Here is an 18,052-nt window from a genome sequence, read left to right as displayed (position 1 = left end):
GAATATTTGTCTATTCCTGTTTTTTACCTGTGTACAGCGCATTAAACTGGTATACAGCCGATACGAACAACGGATTTAGCCGTGTGTCTACACCCACGCAAGTATCATCTTTCCTGTTGAACAATATGCCGAAGGCGCAAAGGTTTCTCCATGTTCGATGCGGAAAAAATTATACGTCATGGATACGCGAACGAGTGAAAAGTGAAAATTAATGGACATTTTATTTCTTTGCTGCAATTCAAGTATAATGTAATTATACAATTATTGTATAAGTATATAAATAAGATTTAAAAGTTATTAGAATTAAAATGTTGAATCTCAATAGCTATTCTATTCTGAAATAATCGTCGACGTATAATGTGGAATCAAGATCCCATGTTATAGAGGTCAGAAAGGGAGAGAAAATGATGCGAGAGAGAGAGAGAGAGAGAGGGGGGGGGGGCAGACTGCGTGTGAACGTTTCTTTTATCTCATTGAGAATTTCCTCGCAGGAGAGTGAATAGTCACCTGTGAGAAGGGGGTCATTTTCACAAAAACGAGGGGAAAGCTCTTAAGCAACGTGCGCGGAGGCGCATCGCGTAGAGTTCACTCTGGTGGAGGATTCCCAAGTTTATCTCGGCCCATTGTCCGCGCGTGTTACCTCAAAAATAACTTTCATGCGCGACTTCGTGTGAAGTGTCCTAATCGCGATATTTGTCTCGCCTGGAATTAACCTTCAAAAAAACAAGAGCCGTCTCTTAACGGAGACAAACAAACGATCGTACACCGGTTTCTCCGATGAAGATGGACGTGTGCGATGTAGAGCTCGGAGATTTCACCCTTTCGTTCTGCCAAAGATCCAACGATTTATCATTGTGATGATTAGAATTGCGTGACCCTGCGCGCGGAAGAAAACTCGCGGAGTAATGATACGTTGACGGCAAGAAAGAGTGAAATTCTGTAAATCACGCGTTGCCAGAACGAACGTAATTTTCATTCAAATTTCCGTTACACAGTATAAGGACATTAGAATAATTTATGCCTACGGATTAGTCGTATATTACTTGCTCTAACGGATATACCTACTCAACAATTAGAAAAAGAAGGAAGGACAAGGCGACCTTAACGTTTAATTTATTACCTAAATTATGTCCCATCAAATCAAGAATAATTTCATTACTGGCTATATAAGTTTTTTGCGTTATATCGGTCTATTAAGGCTGCCAAATAAAAACAAACAGAATAAACGACTAAAATCAAGCTAGCAGAGATTAATTGGATATAGAGATCGCAAAATCGCCAATGATATTATCTCGTTACAATAAAGAATTCAAAGTGTGTGTATGCATCAATATATATAATCGCACATTTTTATAATTTTCCGAACAAAATAAAATTCACTAATAAAATTACACCTTGACATTTTCGAGAGTTCAATATTTATTTTATTTTATTTTTAGACAAAATTCTTTCGTGCGTAATCATGCTCGTTTGGCCGTGATATTTAAACGAGTTCGCGAGGAAAGAGAGCTTCGAAGATTACGAAATTCCGTTGTAATCGCAGGGCCTGGATTCGCGTCATTATTCAGGAATTAAAACAATACGCACAGGTGTGCTGAATGGAAATCTACTTGGATGGCGTACCGCCGACGCGCAGAGAAAGTTAGTCGTGATGCGTACCTCCTTCATCATCTTTCGCGGCGTCCATCGCTCGCTGTCGTGTCGCGTCGTCGAGAATGGCTTAAATCGGCGATAACAAGAAAGTAGACGCGAATGCGCGCGAGCTCGCGTCTCTCGTCGCTCGCCTGGTGCCGCATACTTCGGCGACGATGAACCGGTTTTCTAAACTGGGAGAAAATGGCGAATGCAAATGCGAACGAGTAATTATAATGACGTATAATTTGATATGCCCAGCCGATCGACATACTCGGGTGATCTATATTTAGATATTTCGATTTCCGATTGCCTGGTTGCGCTCTTTTATCCAGCCTTCGATCATCAGCACCCATTAACTCTTCGTTAATTTATAAAGTGCACGAATGAGACTTTCGTTCACAAGAGAGCACGCTCCTTAATTCTGCTATTCTATTCAAATTCACTATGCGATACGATCGTATCATTTGGGTCAATATGATAAACAAGTTTTAGAAAATAAAATATAAAAAATTTTCATCAGAAACAAAATCGTGAAATATCAGAGAAGAGTTTTTAAATAAAATACATATTAATTAAGAAAATAAACTACATTTTTTCTTCAAATAGACACAAACAGAATGCAGGGTTAAACACGTTAAATTCGAATCCGCATAGCAAGATACGAAAAAGCGAATCGTTATTTACGTTCGAGCGCACAAGGACCGATTCGTTTACTACAATGTGACCGTATCGTTGCGGATACACGGCCGCGCGCTGCTCGAGGCTGCGGTAAGAAGAAATAATTGCCAAGTGCATTAAGTCTATTAGCGCTTTTGCCGTCGACAGGAACCGACGAGTCAGTCTACGTATAGGTACTGCCGCGCGTTTAATTAATCGCCTTTTCAATATATATTTTGTGAACGTCCCTGGCACGGTCATTCTCGTGCATCGACCTCCACCTCCTCCGACCCCCTCCCGACCGACCCTGCGGGGTCTACTCGAATAATATTAGATGGAGGCGTTAAGGAGACTTCGACGGATTACCGATGCCGACGAAAGTACAATGGTCGTGAAAGCGCGACAGCCGACTTCCTCCGTGACTATCCATAAAGCGGACAAATAAGCGGCTAAAGCGAATCATCGATTTCTACCGCGTGGCGGTCATCCTCCTCTCCTGTCTCTCTCTTTACCTGCTCTCGCGCATTTACGATTGTTTGGGATTTCCGGTGCCGAGAGGTATAAAGAACGGGAAGCGACGCGTTTCCTCCACCTGTGTTCCGCATGTAGAGCAAATCGCGTCGATTACGGTGCTGGATAAAAAACCCGCGTTTCGTTCTTAACGACGCAGCTATACGGGATCATCGTCAGAATGGAGCAAGTTTTGTAGAAATTATATACATTGTATATATGTAACGCGCGTGCACTTGTGTGCGGTACTAATGCTATATTATATACACTCTAATGTGTAATTGAATGCTTAGAACGCCATGTTAAAAACTCGAGGAAAGCGAACGAGCTTCGTCCGTGAATTTTATAGGTGTCGTACAACTCCTAATATTCTTCGATATATCTGCGCAGAAAGAGAGACTTTCACGTATTTTTACAAAGCCCTAAATTTTAAAGCGAGGAAGTACCATTTGCATTGAGACGGCGGATGGCCTCGCCGGCTTTCTAAATTTGTATCAAATACTAAGAAGCGTCACTTTCACCGGTCGATCGATAAACTCCGCGCGCGCACAAACGCGCAGTTAGAACTGCGAGGAGGAATCTGCGGTCGAAATCATTCTCTCGACGAATTTCGAGGGAGGACAATTCGAGGAATTCCATTCTGCTAATACGGAAACCGAACGAGTCATCGGCGCTCGTGTCATAAATGAGATGTCGTAATATACACATTTTTTCGGAGTGAGACCGCAGAGAACGGACCGCATGGTATTAGTCGTCACGTAAATATTAAACCTGTGACGATAGGCACGCCAAGATATTTATCTCTATAAGATAGACAGGTTGTTTAAATAACCTGAAGTGTCCTCGGGCTATTTCTTTCTATCATTGCACCGGGAAAATGATGCATAATATTCAAATGAAAACGCGAAATTCTTGAAACAAAATAAAGATATACGAAACACGAATAATTATTACAAAAAATATATAATCTTCCTTATTTATGGAATAATATACATATCCGTATTGTGCGCAAAATTTTAATCGAATCGAATTAACGCAGTTTAATTAAGCGAAGAGTTTAAAAGCCGTCTAAAATAAATCTTAAAAAATTTAAAGATTACGATCTTACGATATTTTTCGAATGTTTGTTATTCGATGCTTATACGTTCTAAAAAAAAAAAAGATCTGTCATTCTGATTATATTTAATTATGCTATATATGGACGCTCCGCGCGGATGAAACGACGTTTTTCCCGATGAGAAACATCGCGATGGAAATATCGGCAAGCTCGCGTGTCGCGGTTTGCCGGAATTATTTCGCAAACCGCGCCGTTATAAATCAACTCCGGTTTAATGGAGTCTATTATGTAACACGCCAAAATAACACACGCGAAACACTTGAGCGCCGGTTGTGCTAATGGAAACACGTTCGCGCGACATCGCACGCAACCAAAGGCGCGCGCGAGGAGACCATCCGTCCAATCTGCATCGTTAATTATTAAGCCACGTATTAACATCTGCGCCGGGTTATCTCGTGTACCGCGCGGGACCGTCTCGGACCAGGTGACCCACGGTGTCGAGAGTCAACAAAGACGCTCGTAAGTGTGCGCAAGCCGGATATTTAAATGTCCCGTGTGTCTCGCTCGTGTGTCAACGTGTTTACTTAGCGTGGTGACTTCGCGCGCCCCGGCAAATTTTCTCTTTCTCTTCGCGGAACAATTTCGCATCCAGGCGGGTAATAATCAAAAGGATTGCGAATCGGTGAGCCCGGGCTTGCTCAACTTGGACTGTTGGTGCAACTGGGCCGCGTGTTGTCGCAACGCGAGAGCGATTCCGTTGTATCCCGGAGGCCGAAAATCCGAGCGTCTCGCTTCGTAATTTCTATGCGCACGTAAAAATATTCTTACAGCCCGTCGAATAATAAGGACAGTTTTGTTTGCGAGTCAATCGTAATTTTATCGAATCCATCACGCCCGTATCTCTTCGAATATATATGCAAGCAGAAAACTATCAGTATATGGCCGGTATATTTATTCATAGTCCAATCACAAGATCTTGAAGATAATCTTGAATATAAATTCAAGATTATCTCAAGTATGATCTCGGGACGATTTACGGTCATTTTATTGGCTGACTGGAATCTTAAGATTGTCCAGAATCAAACGATTCAGTTCAGACGATTTTAAATACAAGATCGGACTACGAATACCGCCCCTAAGACGTCACGTCGCGATATAATCAATCGTTCAATTAATTCGCGCGTAAAACTTGTCGACATTCCTATGATTAGCTTTTTCGCAAGTTTTTTTTAGAAAACTACGCGATACAAAAAAAAAGAATCCCGAGAAAGGGCGAGGCGAGGATAAGACGGATGTTTACGGCATCGTCTGCGCTTCTGTCGCCGAACGCCCGCGGCGCCAGACACCCTTCGGCGCCGTGGTAATTGCATTATTTCTCGTTGACCGATCGTGCGCTAACCGGGATTCGACGATGCGACGTCGAATTAAGAGTGGATTTGGGTCAGACGTGGCGACGCGCGGAGGGCGCAGCACGGTAGCAGCCGAGAGACGAGAAGTGCGTATACTTATACACGATCTCTCGCGTTTACGATCTCTTCCCGGAACGCAGACACGCTCGCTCGCCCGACCGCCGCACGGCGGTACGCCTTTCTAAACTCTCGCGTGCGATTTTCGCAGATCCGTCGCGTGCGACCTGACTATTCACGGGATAATCTCACTCACCTTGCGAGAGAGACGTTTCCCTGCGTCGAGTAAATATCCACACAGAACGGACGATCCAAAAACGATCCTCACTGCGGAGACGCAAAGGAGGAGCTATGGCGGGCGGCTGGATGGTTCACCCGGATGGTCCGTGCGCTTGTCAAAACCACCTTATCGATCGCACTTGAATCCGGCGGCGTGCAAGAAGCGCGGAAAACGACGACGAGCGCACGATCTTCTCGCCGCGCCGATGGAACCGGGGTATCACTGCCGCTGGGCGTTGTGTGTTGGTCGCGGAATCCGAGGCGCGCGAGAGATCAAGAACGCCTCTCCGTAAACGCGAGCGCGGAGGAGTGAGAGAGCAAGAGGGAGAGAGAGAGAAACAGAGAAAGAAAGACAGAGAGAGACAGGAACGCGGAGAAACGAATCGAGAGAACCGACCGAGCCGGTTTACCGTGAGGAACTGATCGGGTAGAATTGTTTGGTCCGCAGCCGCGGCTTCGGCCGTTTACGCCGCCGCTCGGCTCGGCTCGTGACTGCTCGCGCGATTACGGCCGGCGGGTGAGCGTAGTCCGCCGCTCGGACCGCTCCGGCCGTCTTCGGCGTGCCTCGTACGCGACAACCTCGACGAACTTTTGTGCGGGTCGAGGCCGAACGCGGTGGATATAAGGAGCGGGAGAGGAAAGGAGAGAGGGAGAAGGAGGGTGAGGCTTCCCGCGGCGGCTTCCCGTTCTTATTACGGCCGTTACATACCTCCTCATCCTCGACCTATCTCGTTAACTCCGTAACAATTCGTCACTTTCTGTTCCTCGCTTAAATGAGGCTGAACGACCACGGGTCACATTGTTGTTGCCGCCGCGACGCGGACGGCGAGCAGCGCGGCGAGTCGCCGGCGTCAATCGCCAATCGCGCCCACCCAGTCGGCGCACGCGATTTCGCAAGGTTCTTTGTTGAAGCCATCCTGGGCGCACGGTAGCCCGCGCGAAAATATACGGTATGATACCTTCGTTTATGCATGTAAGTACGACGTGTATATAGGTACGCGAGAGCGGAACAAGGGACGTGGAGCGAGGATAATCTTGTGTTACGCTCGAGAGTCCCATGTAAGATCTGAATCGGCTGATAAACGCGTATCCATCATCCGTCGCCGCGCGACAGTGCTATATATGTATAAAAAAATGTAGCAGCCATATCCATATCCTGACTTTGCGATACCGATACGGCTCTGCGCCGCTGGAATTTATTAAAATGGAAGACGGAGTAAATGCGTGGCAACAGTTACATCGTTTCTCTTTTTCGATCAATATATAGTATAATATTAAAGATGGTCTTATAAAAATAACATGAGTGATATTCGTTAAATTTAATTGCGAATTATTTGATTCTTCGATGCCCAAAATATTTATAATTTATTTAGATTATTATCCAAGCAGAATAAAAAATTATCTATGAAAGTCAAAATGGCTCCAAGAGAATTATTAAAAGTTATTAAATGATTATTATGAATATCGTTCCGATATTTCACGATTTATTTTTAACGAATAAATTATTTTGACGTTGCCGCGTGACTTGTTTTACTTGGACAGTATTCTGCTTTTCCCGTAATTCAATTCGCGGAACGTTTCTACGATTAAAAATAAGGAATTCCAGGGCGATATACGTCGTGTTTACGGACAGCACGATCGCCGAAATCTTACTCATGTCCCGGGCTATGCGCGGCTCGCGCTTTAAATTACGACCAGGAAGATGGTCGCCGCGTTCTCCTCGCATCCGTTCACTCTCCACCATCTGGATCCTTTGTTTCAGATCTCCTCGTCCTTCCCTAGACGTGCGACACGTGCGTCTCTCCCTTCCTTCGCCGGACTGGAAATGAGAAACGCCGAGGGCGAGGCTTGTTTCGCCGTGTTTGGATGAACGGAAAACGCGAGGGGATCGAAGGAATTCGGTCGAGTAATTGAGGTAGGCTCTTGCATGTTTTTCGAAAATACTGGGATATTTAAGCGAGAGAATCCGAACGTCGGCGATTTAACTCTTCAATTATGAAAGAGTGCAGATGATAGAAGAAATCTATGATATGAAATACCGAATCTCAAGTAATAAATTTTTGTTGTCGTTTCATACACGTATATATATTTAGTCATATAATATTTACTATTTTCTGTGCTGATAACGGTGATTTTTTCTTTACATTCATTATTTCGAAATATAATTCTTTGACCTGAGAATTTAGTTAAAGAATACTTTATCATTACAATCAAAAAAATTTTTCGTGCAATGAAGAAATATTCTGACGTATTAATAGTACGATAATGAATAAATGAAAATGTGTTGGACTATATTATTTCTCTTGATGATATAAGGGTATAGAGACAATAAGAATTATGTATTGATGAATTTAAAAAGTAATATTTATGAATTAATTAAACCAAGGTATAAGAGATCAACAATATTTAAATTATTATTCGCTGAAATGAAATGATGGAATTAAAAAATGCCGCAATATTATATGTTTAAAATCACGATGAAGAAATAGAATTTATTTTCGTCCTCCTATAATCATATTCGTCTCCACGTTTCTCTTTATTGAATTACGTTTGCCGACCCGTCGCAGGTCTCGTTCGCGGTTCGATACGTGTCGAATATATTTGGCATTCCAAGCACCTGCGCTCGTCGCATCTCGCATTTTGATTTCGGAAAAAATAGAGGCTGTAACGAGTGCCAGTCTACGGCGGTGTACGCCGTCCGCATAGCGATTCGCGTATAGCCATTCATGATGTGTGCGCGCCGTGTTTTCGAAACTGTAACTTTCTACCGGTTTCGCGTTTTACGCGACGAATCCGCGACGTTTGCCGGACCACCCGACGGAAAGTTTCGCTAGATCGGACGGGAAGAGGGAAGAGGTCGAAGAAAGTGATCTCTCAACTTCCGTGGCGATCGCTTATTCCTATTCCCGTCGCGTTTTGTCCGACGAAAGCGATACTGTAAACACATTCCCCGCTTCTCGCGGCAAGCGGCCCCGCGGAATCTGCTTATTCACGAAGTTAACAGTCATGGCGGAGCGGATGACCTTACCGCTTTTCACTAAAAAAACCCGTGATGTAACTCGACGGCGACGTGGAAAGTGCCGAAAAGTACCTATCTCGCTCGACGCATGACGCCGTTTTACCGACCTCGCGATCTTTATGCGTCTCGCGAAACATTTACCGCGTCACGCATCGCATCGATCACAGCGTAAGAGAAAGAGAGCGAGAGAGATCTCCAGTTGGAGGTTTAAATTGCGCAAAAACGAGGTATTGTACGGAGTAACGATCGTGCACGGGCGTTTACGAGCACACAATGCCGTAATAACGCCTCGTATACGCGCTGCCTCGCCTACTAATCCAAATCTCGAAACGCGACATTCTCGGATGAGTTCCACCTGCGTTGATGTATGCGCGCCGGTGGATTAGTCACGCGGCCTCCGAGAGAGCGCGAATCGAAATAGAACGCTTAGTCAGACGTCACCAGGAACTGCATCGGGGGAGTCACCGGCCGGCGCGCGGCCGCAGCCGCCTTACTTTGTTACGCTTTATGAGCCTATTCGGCATTTCGCAGCGATCTACAACAGTGATCTCTGCGCAGAGAGATTGTATCGGATAGCCGTCGAAATGTTTCTTACACAGAACACCTTCGTAATGAAAAATACTTTCTAATAACTGATTATCGCGCCGAGAAAAGTACCTGTTCAACATTTCAGCGATCTAAAGCAGTGATCTATAGCACAGATCTGTTTATGAGATTTGTGAGATTGCATAGAGCAAAAATTTCAAATTTTATAGAGCACTTTATATTTTTTCATAATTTATCGTATATGGCGTTTAGAGAAGACATGATACTTTTACTAAACTATGTTTTAATTTTTTTGCAAAATATTTGGGATATTATAGTAATGAAAGGAAATTCATATAACATTGATCTATAATTTTCAAATTGGAGATATTATAAAAAACACAAAACAACTTATACAAAAATTTTACATTTAATGAATTTTTTAAAATTTATACACATTCATTAGGTCTTTCATTAAGTTTAAAATTCTGTTTTATGAGATTGACTATAATTTATTATGATGTATTTCCTGCAATATTTTCATGCGCGTGTATTTCAATTGATGTAATTTCTTCTGAAATGAATTTAATAAGATTTTTTTTTTTAAGAAAATAATTACGCCTTTCGCGCGTGGCGAATGATTAAAAATTTACAAAGGTACACGGAGAGAATTTTCTTTTAAAATTTACCCTGAAAATCATGTTAATTGTGAGAAAATATAGTATTTAGGTAAATTTTACTGTGCACTACAATAAATTTTACTGCGAAATCTTATTGTAGTGCACAGTAAAATTTGCCTAAATACTATATTGTCTCATAATTAACATGTTTTGTAGGGTAAATTAAAAAAAAATTCTCTCCGTGTATAAGTACAGGCTTCACGGTTAGCGCTAACTACGATGTGGTAGCGGCAACCGCATGCCACGGTGGTTGGCGTGTGTGTAGGAGCTAGTTTCAGATCCCAGAGATCTTAAAAGGGAAGCACACCTGGATCGCTCGAGATGTTTATTTGTACCCGCGAAGCGGGTACGCTCCGATCGCGCGCAGCGCCGATCTCGGCACTCGATGCACACTTTAAGCTTCGACCGACTTTACAACAGCCTATCGCTATACTTCCAATGCAAATCGCGGATTCCAAAGCCCGTAGACTTAAAGTATCAATTAGATGACGTCTTATATTCTCCTATAACATGTTATATTTTCGATTTGAAAATTATATAGATTAATCTAATATGAATTTCTTAATTTTCCTTCATTGCTGTAACACCAAGTATTTTGCAAAAAAAATTGGTGCAACAATGTAGAAATATTTGATCATAATTAAGTAACAGTGAAATGTCATAGTAACGAATAACGATAGATACGTTATTCTATAATGCCATCATTGTTATTCACCTAAGTATTCCTATCCAACACTTACATGCTACGTCTTGATTCAATATTCGAATCAGACGTAATCGACGAGTCCTTGAATAATGCGTGGGTGAATAGATTATTGACGAAGGAAGTTCCTCGCGCGCGAATCTTTCCTCGCCACGGACACGCGCGAACATGTATGCATACATATGTTCGTTCGTTCATCCGCTGCTTCGCTCGTGCACGTAAAAGCGTACCTTTACGAACCTTACTGTCGCTCGTACGCGCATTCAATCGCGTTGATAATCCGCCTTAGAAAACTAGATGCGACGAGCGAGTGCCGTGAACTCACGCGCCTTGTAAGCCAAGGCGCTATTGTTACGGTGATGATTGCACGCGTTCGCTCGCGTGACGCCGGCCATTCGCTTTCTCTCTATTTCGTCTCTTTTCATTTCTATTTACGTATGATTTATGCGACATTGCGCTGTTGGGCGACAACACCGTGTCGCGTTCGCATACCAGCAAAAAAAAAAAACAGCCCCGTACATATGCATATAAGGGCATCGATACCATCGAGAACGTCGCGCAATCAGATTTACTAATAAAATCGGACGATCCCGCGTGAATAAAGTGCAGGAAAATGTCATCCAAGTGTCGGTAGCCAAGTGAAAAATTAATTTACCATTACTTAACCAGATTGCAGCTGGCTAATCGATAATTAACGGGAGAAAGTATAAGCCAAGAAATTCGTTTACTGGATGGTAATCTCGAAGTAAGCAGAAAATGCCAGAGTTACGTGAGCGCGCCCCAACTGCCGGTTGCATCAATGTTGGTTAACTTTAATTGTAACCTGCTCCCTCGCCTACCGCTAATTCTAGTTCTAGGAAAGAAGCGAGGATTCAGTAAAAATAAAGTTTACAGTTAACCAACATTGGCATGTTTAAAGAAAGAGAGAAGGATGGTACCGCGATCGTGCTCCGCGCGGCGGGCACGACACCCACCGAATTTATGTCTGTGAACTCCGGTGAACTCCTGAACTCTCTCGTCGTCTCGGCTCCTTCTCAGAGCGACAATGATGAAAGAATGGCATCCTCGGCCGTTCGCGCTTCGATGTCGCGCACACGCGTGTACACGCGTGGAACGATCGCTAACGGGGTTACGGGACTTTAGGACATAGCTATCGCTCAGCGCACTATGATAATGCGCGTCGTGAAACATCTACATGTCGAGTAAACATATGTATCACCCTTGCTTGAAAAGTGACGCAATTTAAAAAAAAAAGTGCTTTTTAAATTATTGTCGTAAATAAATGAACATTATCTTGTTAATTATCAAAAGTCTGCAGAAAAACTTAATTAAAAAAATTTTTTTATGTAACCTTTGAGGCGATATGTAAACTCTGAATATCATAAAAAGCTTTGTTAGTTCAAAAAATTCTATGTATGTTTGATTAACATGTGACAGTCAAAATCTTGATGTCAATCAAAATCTTGATATCAATCAAAATCTTTTTAATCTAGTCTTGTATAAATCATTGAGTTACATTCTTCGTATCTTAGAATTTTGAAATTTCTCCCACAAACGTCTTTATATATATTTAAAATAAAAAAAATTGCACTCTAGCAGAGCGTGGTTTCGATCCACGGACCTCTGGGTTATGGGCCCAGCACGCTTCCACTGCGCCACTCTGCTTGTCGAGTGGTGTTCTGCAAAGGGTGAATAAACAGAAGGGTAGTTTTAACTAGTTACTAGCTTATTCGTTTAGCGAAAGAAATTCAATTTTTTTTAAATAATTGCAACATTTAATGCAACAACGATATTCACAATTAAGCTGTTAAAAATTAATTTTTTTCTATTTTATTTTTCAATAGATTTTTTACAAATACTTACTATTAAGCCACTCTTTAGAAAACTTCCTACAGTCAAGCAGAGTGGCGCAGTGGAAGCGTGCTGGGCCCATAACCCAGAGGTCCGTGGATCGAAACCACGCTCTGCTAAGTGTTTTTTTTTTCTTTCCGTTAGATAAATATTTACCGAGAAATTCAACGCACTATTAAAAAAAAATAATTCATTATTAAAAAAAGCAATTCCAGCAATTATTTTATCTCTTTAATTCTGAGTCTTATATAATTATAATTCCATAGAAATTATCAATAATCTAAAGTATTATTTTATATGTTACAGTATCATAATTATAAAAATTTAATACAAAAATATTAATATTATTTAAATTAAATTAAAGCCCTTATAATAATATTAAAAATTTTTATATTATGTATGAGATCTTAACAATTAAATTTATCCTTCTTTTATTATAATATTTATTACACTTCGAAACTTCACATTCGTATATTTAATTAATTAGAATTATAATAATATTTTATTATAAAATTTCACTCGTACTTCTGCTTTATACAGGCGCGTACGTATTAATGGTGCAATCTATGTACATATCTCAGAATTAAAGATTAGTTAAATCATTTTTGTGACATGTTGTAGAGGGACATTTTCTAATATTAGAGAAACATGCGTGCACAAATCGGCGACGATGTCGAGACTAACCTTACAGAATCATACATGCGGATTTACGCTCCCGATTCCGCGACTTTGAAGTCATTCGGGTGGCAAGACGACTGAAGATATCACGCTTCTTTACCGGCGACATTTGAAATGAAACAAGGGCGGTTTAGCGGGTGGTTGTCTTTCATCCCATGAGATGCTAAGTTAGACTCTCACTTATTAATATACTGGCTATCATCTCGAATGCCAAAAGAAATCGGTAAATTATACGCCGCTTTGATATTTAACGCTTCGTTGAAATGTATCAATAATTCTGACGCCCGAATTACACATCGTGCTATTTACAAGAATTGTCGGAAATACTTGTAACCCAAACATTGACTGCAAAAGATTGACTGAAAAATGTTTAAAGGAATGTCTGAAGGCCGTTCGAAAGAATGGAAATTCTTTCCAGACGTTTACTTTGCGGAGTACGCTGTTCCCGTCGTACTTTATTTGCACTTGTTTTTTTTTTCTATCCCAAGATGAGTATTTTAAACTGTGAGTTCTAAAGCTTTCAACTTTGTTTTTTTTTTAATTTTAAAAGAATTTTTAAATTCTTGTTTCGTTTTTTTTAAATTCTTTTTTTTATTATTATGAAAATCAAACTCACGAAATTTATATTTAGCAGAATATTATTCATACATTTTATACAATATAAAATTTTATATTAATTTTTATATTAATTATAAAAACACAAGCAAAATTAGATCTGTATAATTCATGAATAAATGCATATTGAGAAAAACACGCAAGACTGTTGTCGTGACTAAATATTTATCTTTTATCGAGCCTGCTGTCTAGGAATTTGCCGTTATATTAAGTGCATTACAAATGTTCCATACTCTTTCTCGTCTACAGGTATACACGAGTCAAATTAACACAAAAATGTCGTTTATTCTCATATTAAAGGCACCATAATAATATTTTTACATGTGAAGTGCTTTTCGTAAAGTTTCGGGGACAAAAATAAACAACAAAATTTTATTTCTTATATTTAAATCTTGTTTTGTGATTTTACTTTAAAGCATTTAATATATTTTATAAAGAAAATTAAAAGGATTGTTAAAGAGACAGGCACTTGTTTGAATTTTCTCTCTTCACAGGTGGTGATCTTAAATTTCTTAAGGAATTTGTAACAAAGTAGACATATCAGTAACAAAGTAGAAAGTAGACGACTTTTGATGTGCACTATGTGTATGTTCTGTACCGACAATCACCCGCTATTTACTCGGGTCGTTTGCTGAAAGCTACACCCGCACGTGTTTCGCGGTTAGTAACGGCGACTTACGATACATCCGGAATGTGCGGTCGAGGACATTGTATTGTCAAGAAGGCTACTCACAGGCTTATTAACATTCCACGGGGCCGACATATCGGCAATTTTCGTCGTTGCACGATCTTTCCGGCACGTTTATCGTGCGATCAAGTTTTGTCAATTGCCGTCTTCTTACGTGATTTTTTGGGTAATTTTTCGGATTTTTTTTTCTGCAATCTCAGATTGAAAACAAGATTATGCAGAAGAATTTACATTCAAGATCTCGGCGCATATAAATTCAACAAATATTTTTATATTTTAATATTTATAATAGTTTATATTTCGTTCTGTGTTCCTGTGTTTAGCGCGTTAAACGTTTTATCTGATTCTTAGTCCAAATAGATATACTATCTTTAAATGAGATAAATGCAGGTATTTAGAATCTCAGATAGTAGTGTTTAGTCAGTTTAGACGTGTGACGTATGAATTAGTACTTTTACAAGATCTTTATCTGATCTGTTGTTCCGCGTATGCTTATCAATGCGTAAAGTGCAAAATGCGGTCTCTATATCGATAAGACAACAGCAGGCTAGGCTGACGTAAGAGTTTAAAGTCGAGTGGAGCGGAGCCGCGAGAGATTATCTCACACGTGAAGGCGGTACGAACTAAAACTAATTTCCTGTCGCGGTATCGTGACGTGTCGCCAACTTGTGGCGACCGTTATGTAAACTTTTCTCAGAGTTACATAAGAACGTAGCGTATTTTTTGTTTCTTCAAAGCTTGCCGTATAACTTTGATCGATACAGTCAAACATATACGGCATTTCGGTTTAACCAAGCAAGGCATAGATGCGTGCCATAATCGTCTGCACGGATGATTACGTAAAGGTGGCAAGTAAGATGTTTTTCGCACGTGATATTTACCTTTACAGCCGCTTGAAATTGCGTGCAGGAAAGCGGAATCAAGTTTTAGCGTCGCGTGATACGTTATCAAACGTTCGATTTGATTTGCTCATTAAATTATTGCTATAACGATCATGACAACACTTCTTAAAGGTCGGAAGTGAAATGAGTAATATAATTAATAATAATTAGTGTTTAACTTTCGATTTAGCTGCTTAGTTATTAATTTAAGTGGTAATTTAATGTTAAATCTAGTAAATTAAATGAAATAAAGCGTTAACTGTAGACACTTCTTGCACGTGAAGATTAATATGCGGCAAAAGAGATGAATAAACAATCATTCGAGGTTGGTAATCGAAGATGCACCGCAATCTCCGGGTTCCTCCTGTGCCAAGGTTGCCTACGGTAACCAACGCCGTTCGTTCGCGATGATCTATTTTCTACAGCTCAATCGGAATTTATTTTATGCATGCGGAAGAGCGGATCCTGATTACGATATCGAACCGTTAGAGACATATTTTAATAGCGGTTAGCATATGTGGTTCCCTATAGTGAAAAATATTTCTCGGTGGAGTCTACGAGCTCATGTTACGGATATTACTTACTAGTTACTTATATGCATATCAATTATTAATCGATAAGATAAAAGACGTTATACACAATTATAATAAAAACAAATATAACATACGAAATTGTAAATATTTAAAAAAAATTGGTATTACTATGCCACGATGATAAAGGAAAATTTTTAAATAATGTTGACAATATCAGCAACAACATTGCATTGATCGCGAGTCCTTTGCGTTGCCGGGACGGGTGCGCGCAAGCCCGACAGAGAATTAGCCGATAGAGTGGGCAGCGGGCATAATGATCGCCGGCACATAAATTTAGCAAGGAGACGAGGCGAGAGACGAAATGCCGGGCGAATAATCCAAACGTGATGAATGCTGGTCAGCTTTACTTTGGAACGGATCCACGCGAGCGCGCGAGCTCGGCGCACCGAAGATTACGAAGCCTCTCGGATCTCCGGAGGCTCGTAGCCGACACGCAACGTCAAGCTCGCGGACGAAATTCTCTAACGCTTTTCGACGTTTGACATATTCGCCCACACGCACCTGCTGACTCTCCCTCAAATCTCTGAACCGCGCACCTCGTTTCCGCTTCGTTGCGCGGCATCCGTCCCCGCCCGTTTTTAATTCTTCTTCAGACCCCCGTTGATAAATGTACATTTGCCTTACCTAAGATCGTTATGCGTAGCACACACGGATTTTTAAATAACATTTAACATTTAATCGCTTGTAGCATCGCTTGACAGTGATATTTAATGAACCACGTCGTTCTGTCATCTTAATTTAATCTCGATGTTGATGCAACTTAAATTCATATGCATGAGCTATTACTTTTGATATACTTATCGCGCGATATCCCTTCATCTGTTATCTGTACCGTTAGTGCGACACACTGACAATAAGTGCTCGACGACTATAGACGGATAGATGAGCGATTTCGATCGCGCTGGCAAATCGAACGTTTTTTTTAATAGCAAAGTATACACGTGTGTCTTCAGGCGAACAGGTATATTTTGTACCTTCTTCTTCGCGATGCCAGGCGTTTGGCTAATAAAATTATAACTTCGCAGCGTAGGACCCGCGTACAAAGGAGCTTTGAATCGCCATCAACCGATCGTCTGTGCGCGAATGCACCTTTAAGTATTTATAGCACGTGACGTGTGTATCTGACCGCGACGGAAGGATTTATCGCGCTGCCGAAAGCAGCGTCAACTATTTCGCGAGATAAACAGACTCGTTGTTTCCGCCGATCTTTTACAGTGAAAATACAAGCCAGAAAGCTGGATGGGGAACGCCGCGGCGGCGGTACGGGCCTGTCGGAATTATTAGCTTGTCAAGAAATTAATGTTACTCCGAGAAATCGCCACGCACCGCTTTCACTTACGCGCCATACAGCACGTCGCGGCTCTGGAATGCCGGGGATGAATAATTCCTGTGATTTTCTGCGAGTTCATTGTGATGCTAAAAGTAGGTGTTGCACCTGACAGTAGATCAGCCCGTTTTCGCGATACAAAAACAAATTACGCGTTTCTCCACTTGAGCCAGCGGTGTTTATCAATTGCTGTAGGATGCTTCGCCGCGAGTATAATTGGATCCTTCGTCATCAATTTTTTTGCTATCTCTGCTAAAGATAATTTTCGTATTCTAAAAGTATCGCGAGTATCTATTTATCCTACTTAGATTTTAATTTTGAGGCAAAAGAAAAGTTAATTGGAGATAGCTTGGGTCAGGCATAATTGAGTCTACGAGCTACGTTTCAGTCCCAATACTTATCTTCTTCAGATAATTTTAATCTCACGCAAGAGAGTGTATAATTTTCATTGCTTCTACATTATACCACTCTCACATCTATGTATTATAAATCATAAAGAAAAATGAAGGACAATGAAAGTTTACTTGAGATTACACAAAGCGATGGAGAAACAGTTTATTCTATTAGAAATTTTGAGAGTAATTTAAAAAAATTTGAGCTGAGATTGTTCGATTCTTGAATTGCAAATGAATTTTCATGTGCCTCATGCATTTGATTATACATATTGATGTTTGTTAATGTTCTATAATTTTGTGATTGCGAGGGGCACATTCTCGACCGATTTGATGTGCCGCCGCTTTTATGCTACTTTCTGCGGTACATCAGTCTCCATGAAAAAGAAATCGAATGCTTTCGTAAACGTCATTTCCATAAATATTAGTTAAAGCTAACGGATTTTAACCGACTTGTCGACTCCTTTTCATAGACACAGACAGAACTGGAAAGAGGCAGGAGGTCGGTTAAGCTCCAGTTAACTTTAACGAATCTTTATGGGAATGGCCCTACGGG

At 41.0% G+C, this 18,052-nt stretch overlaps 2 protein-coding genes, 1 long non-coding RNA gene and 2 other non-coding genes across 7 annotated transcripts in view; 3 read left to right on the top strand and 2 right to left on the bottom strand.

The window, feature by feature from the left end:
• LOC105462738 (calponin homology domain-containing protein DDB_G0272472-like) overlaps positions 1-5,959 on the bottom strand; it is a 55,227-nt gene extending 49,268 nt beyond the window's left edge. For all 3 annotated transcript variants that reach the window (XM_011709566.1, XM_011709568.1, XM_011709567.1), the window contains exon 1: positions 5,522-5,959. The gene's annotated coding sequence lies outside the window, so the exon portion shown is untranslated. The remainder of the gene's footprint in view (positions 1-5,521) is intronic.
• LOC105462811 overlaps positions 1-18,052 on the top strand; it is a 91,075-nt gene that overhangs the window by 52,794 nt on the left and 20,229 nt on the right. Inside the window, exon 4 of the mRNA XM_011709661.1 lies at positions 7,307-7,459. Coding sequence (XP_011707963.1) covers positions 7,307-7,414 — 108 coding nt within the window. The 3' untranslated portion in view covers positions 7,415-7,459. The remainder of the gene's footprint in view (positions 1-7,306; positions 7,460-18,052) is intronic.
• On the top strand, positions 717-2,158 carry LOC105462737. Its single transcript, XR_976109.1, has 2 exons — positions 717-965; positions 1,590-2,158. It is a non-coding gene; the product is annotated as an uncharacterized LOC105462737 (long non-coding RNA).
• On the bottom strand, positions 12,065-12,136 carry Trnam-cau. Its single transcript has one exon. It is a non-coding gene; the product is annotated as a tRNA-Met (tRNA).
• Positions 12,370-12,441, top strand: Trnam-cau. The gene has a single exon. It is a non-coding gene; the product is annotated as a tRNA-Met (tRNA).

This window comes from Wasmannia auropunctata, unplaced genomic scaffold (assembly GCF_000956235.1).
Source record: "Wasmannia auropunctata unplaced genomic scaffold, wasmannia.A_1.0 LD336095.1, whole genome shotgun sequence".
NCBI lineage: Eukaryota > Metazoa > Arthropoda > Insecta > Hymenoptera > Formicidae > Wasmannia > Wasmannia auropunctata.
This window is presented reverse-complemented; position numbering and strand designations above follow the sequence as displayed.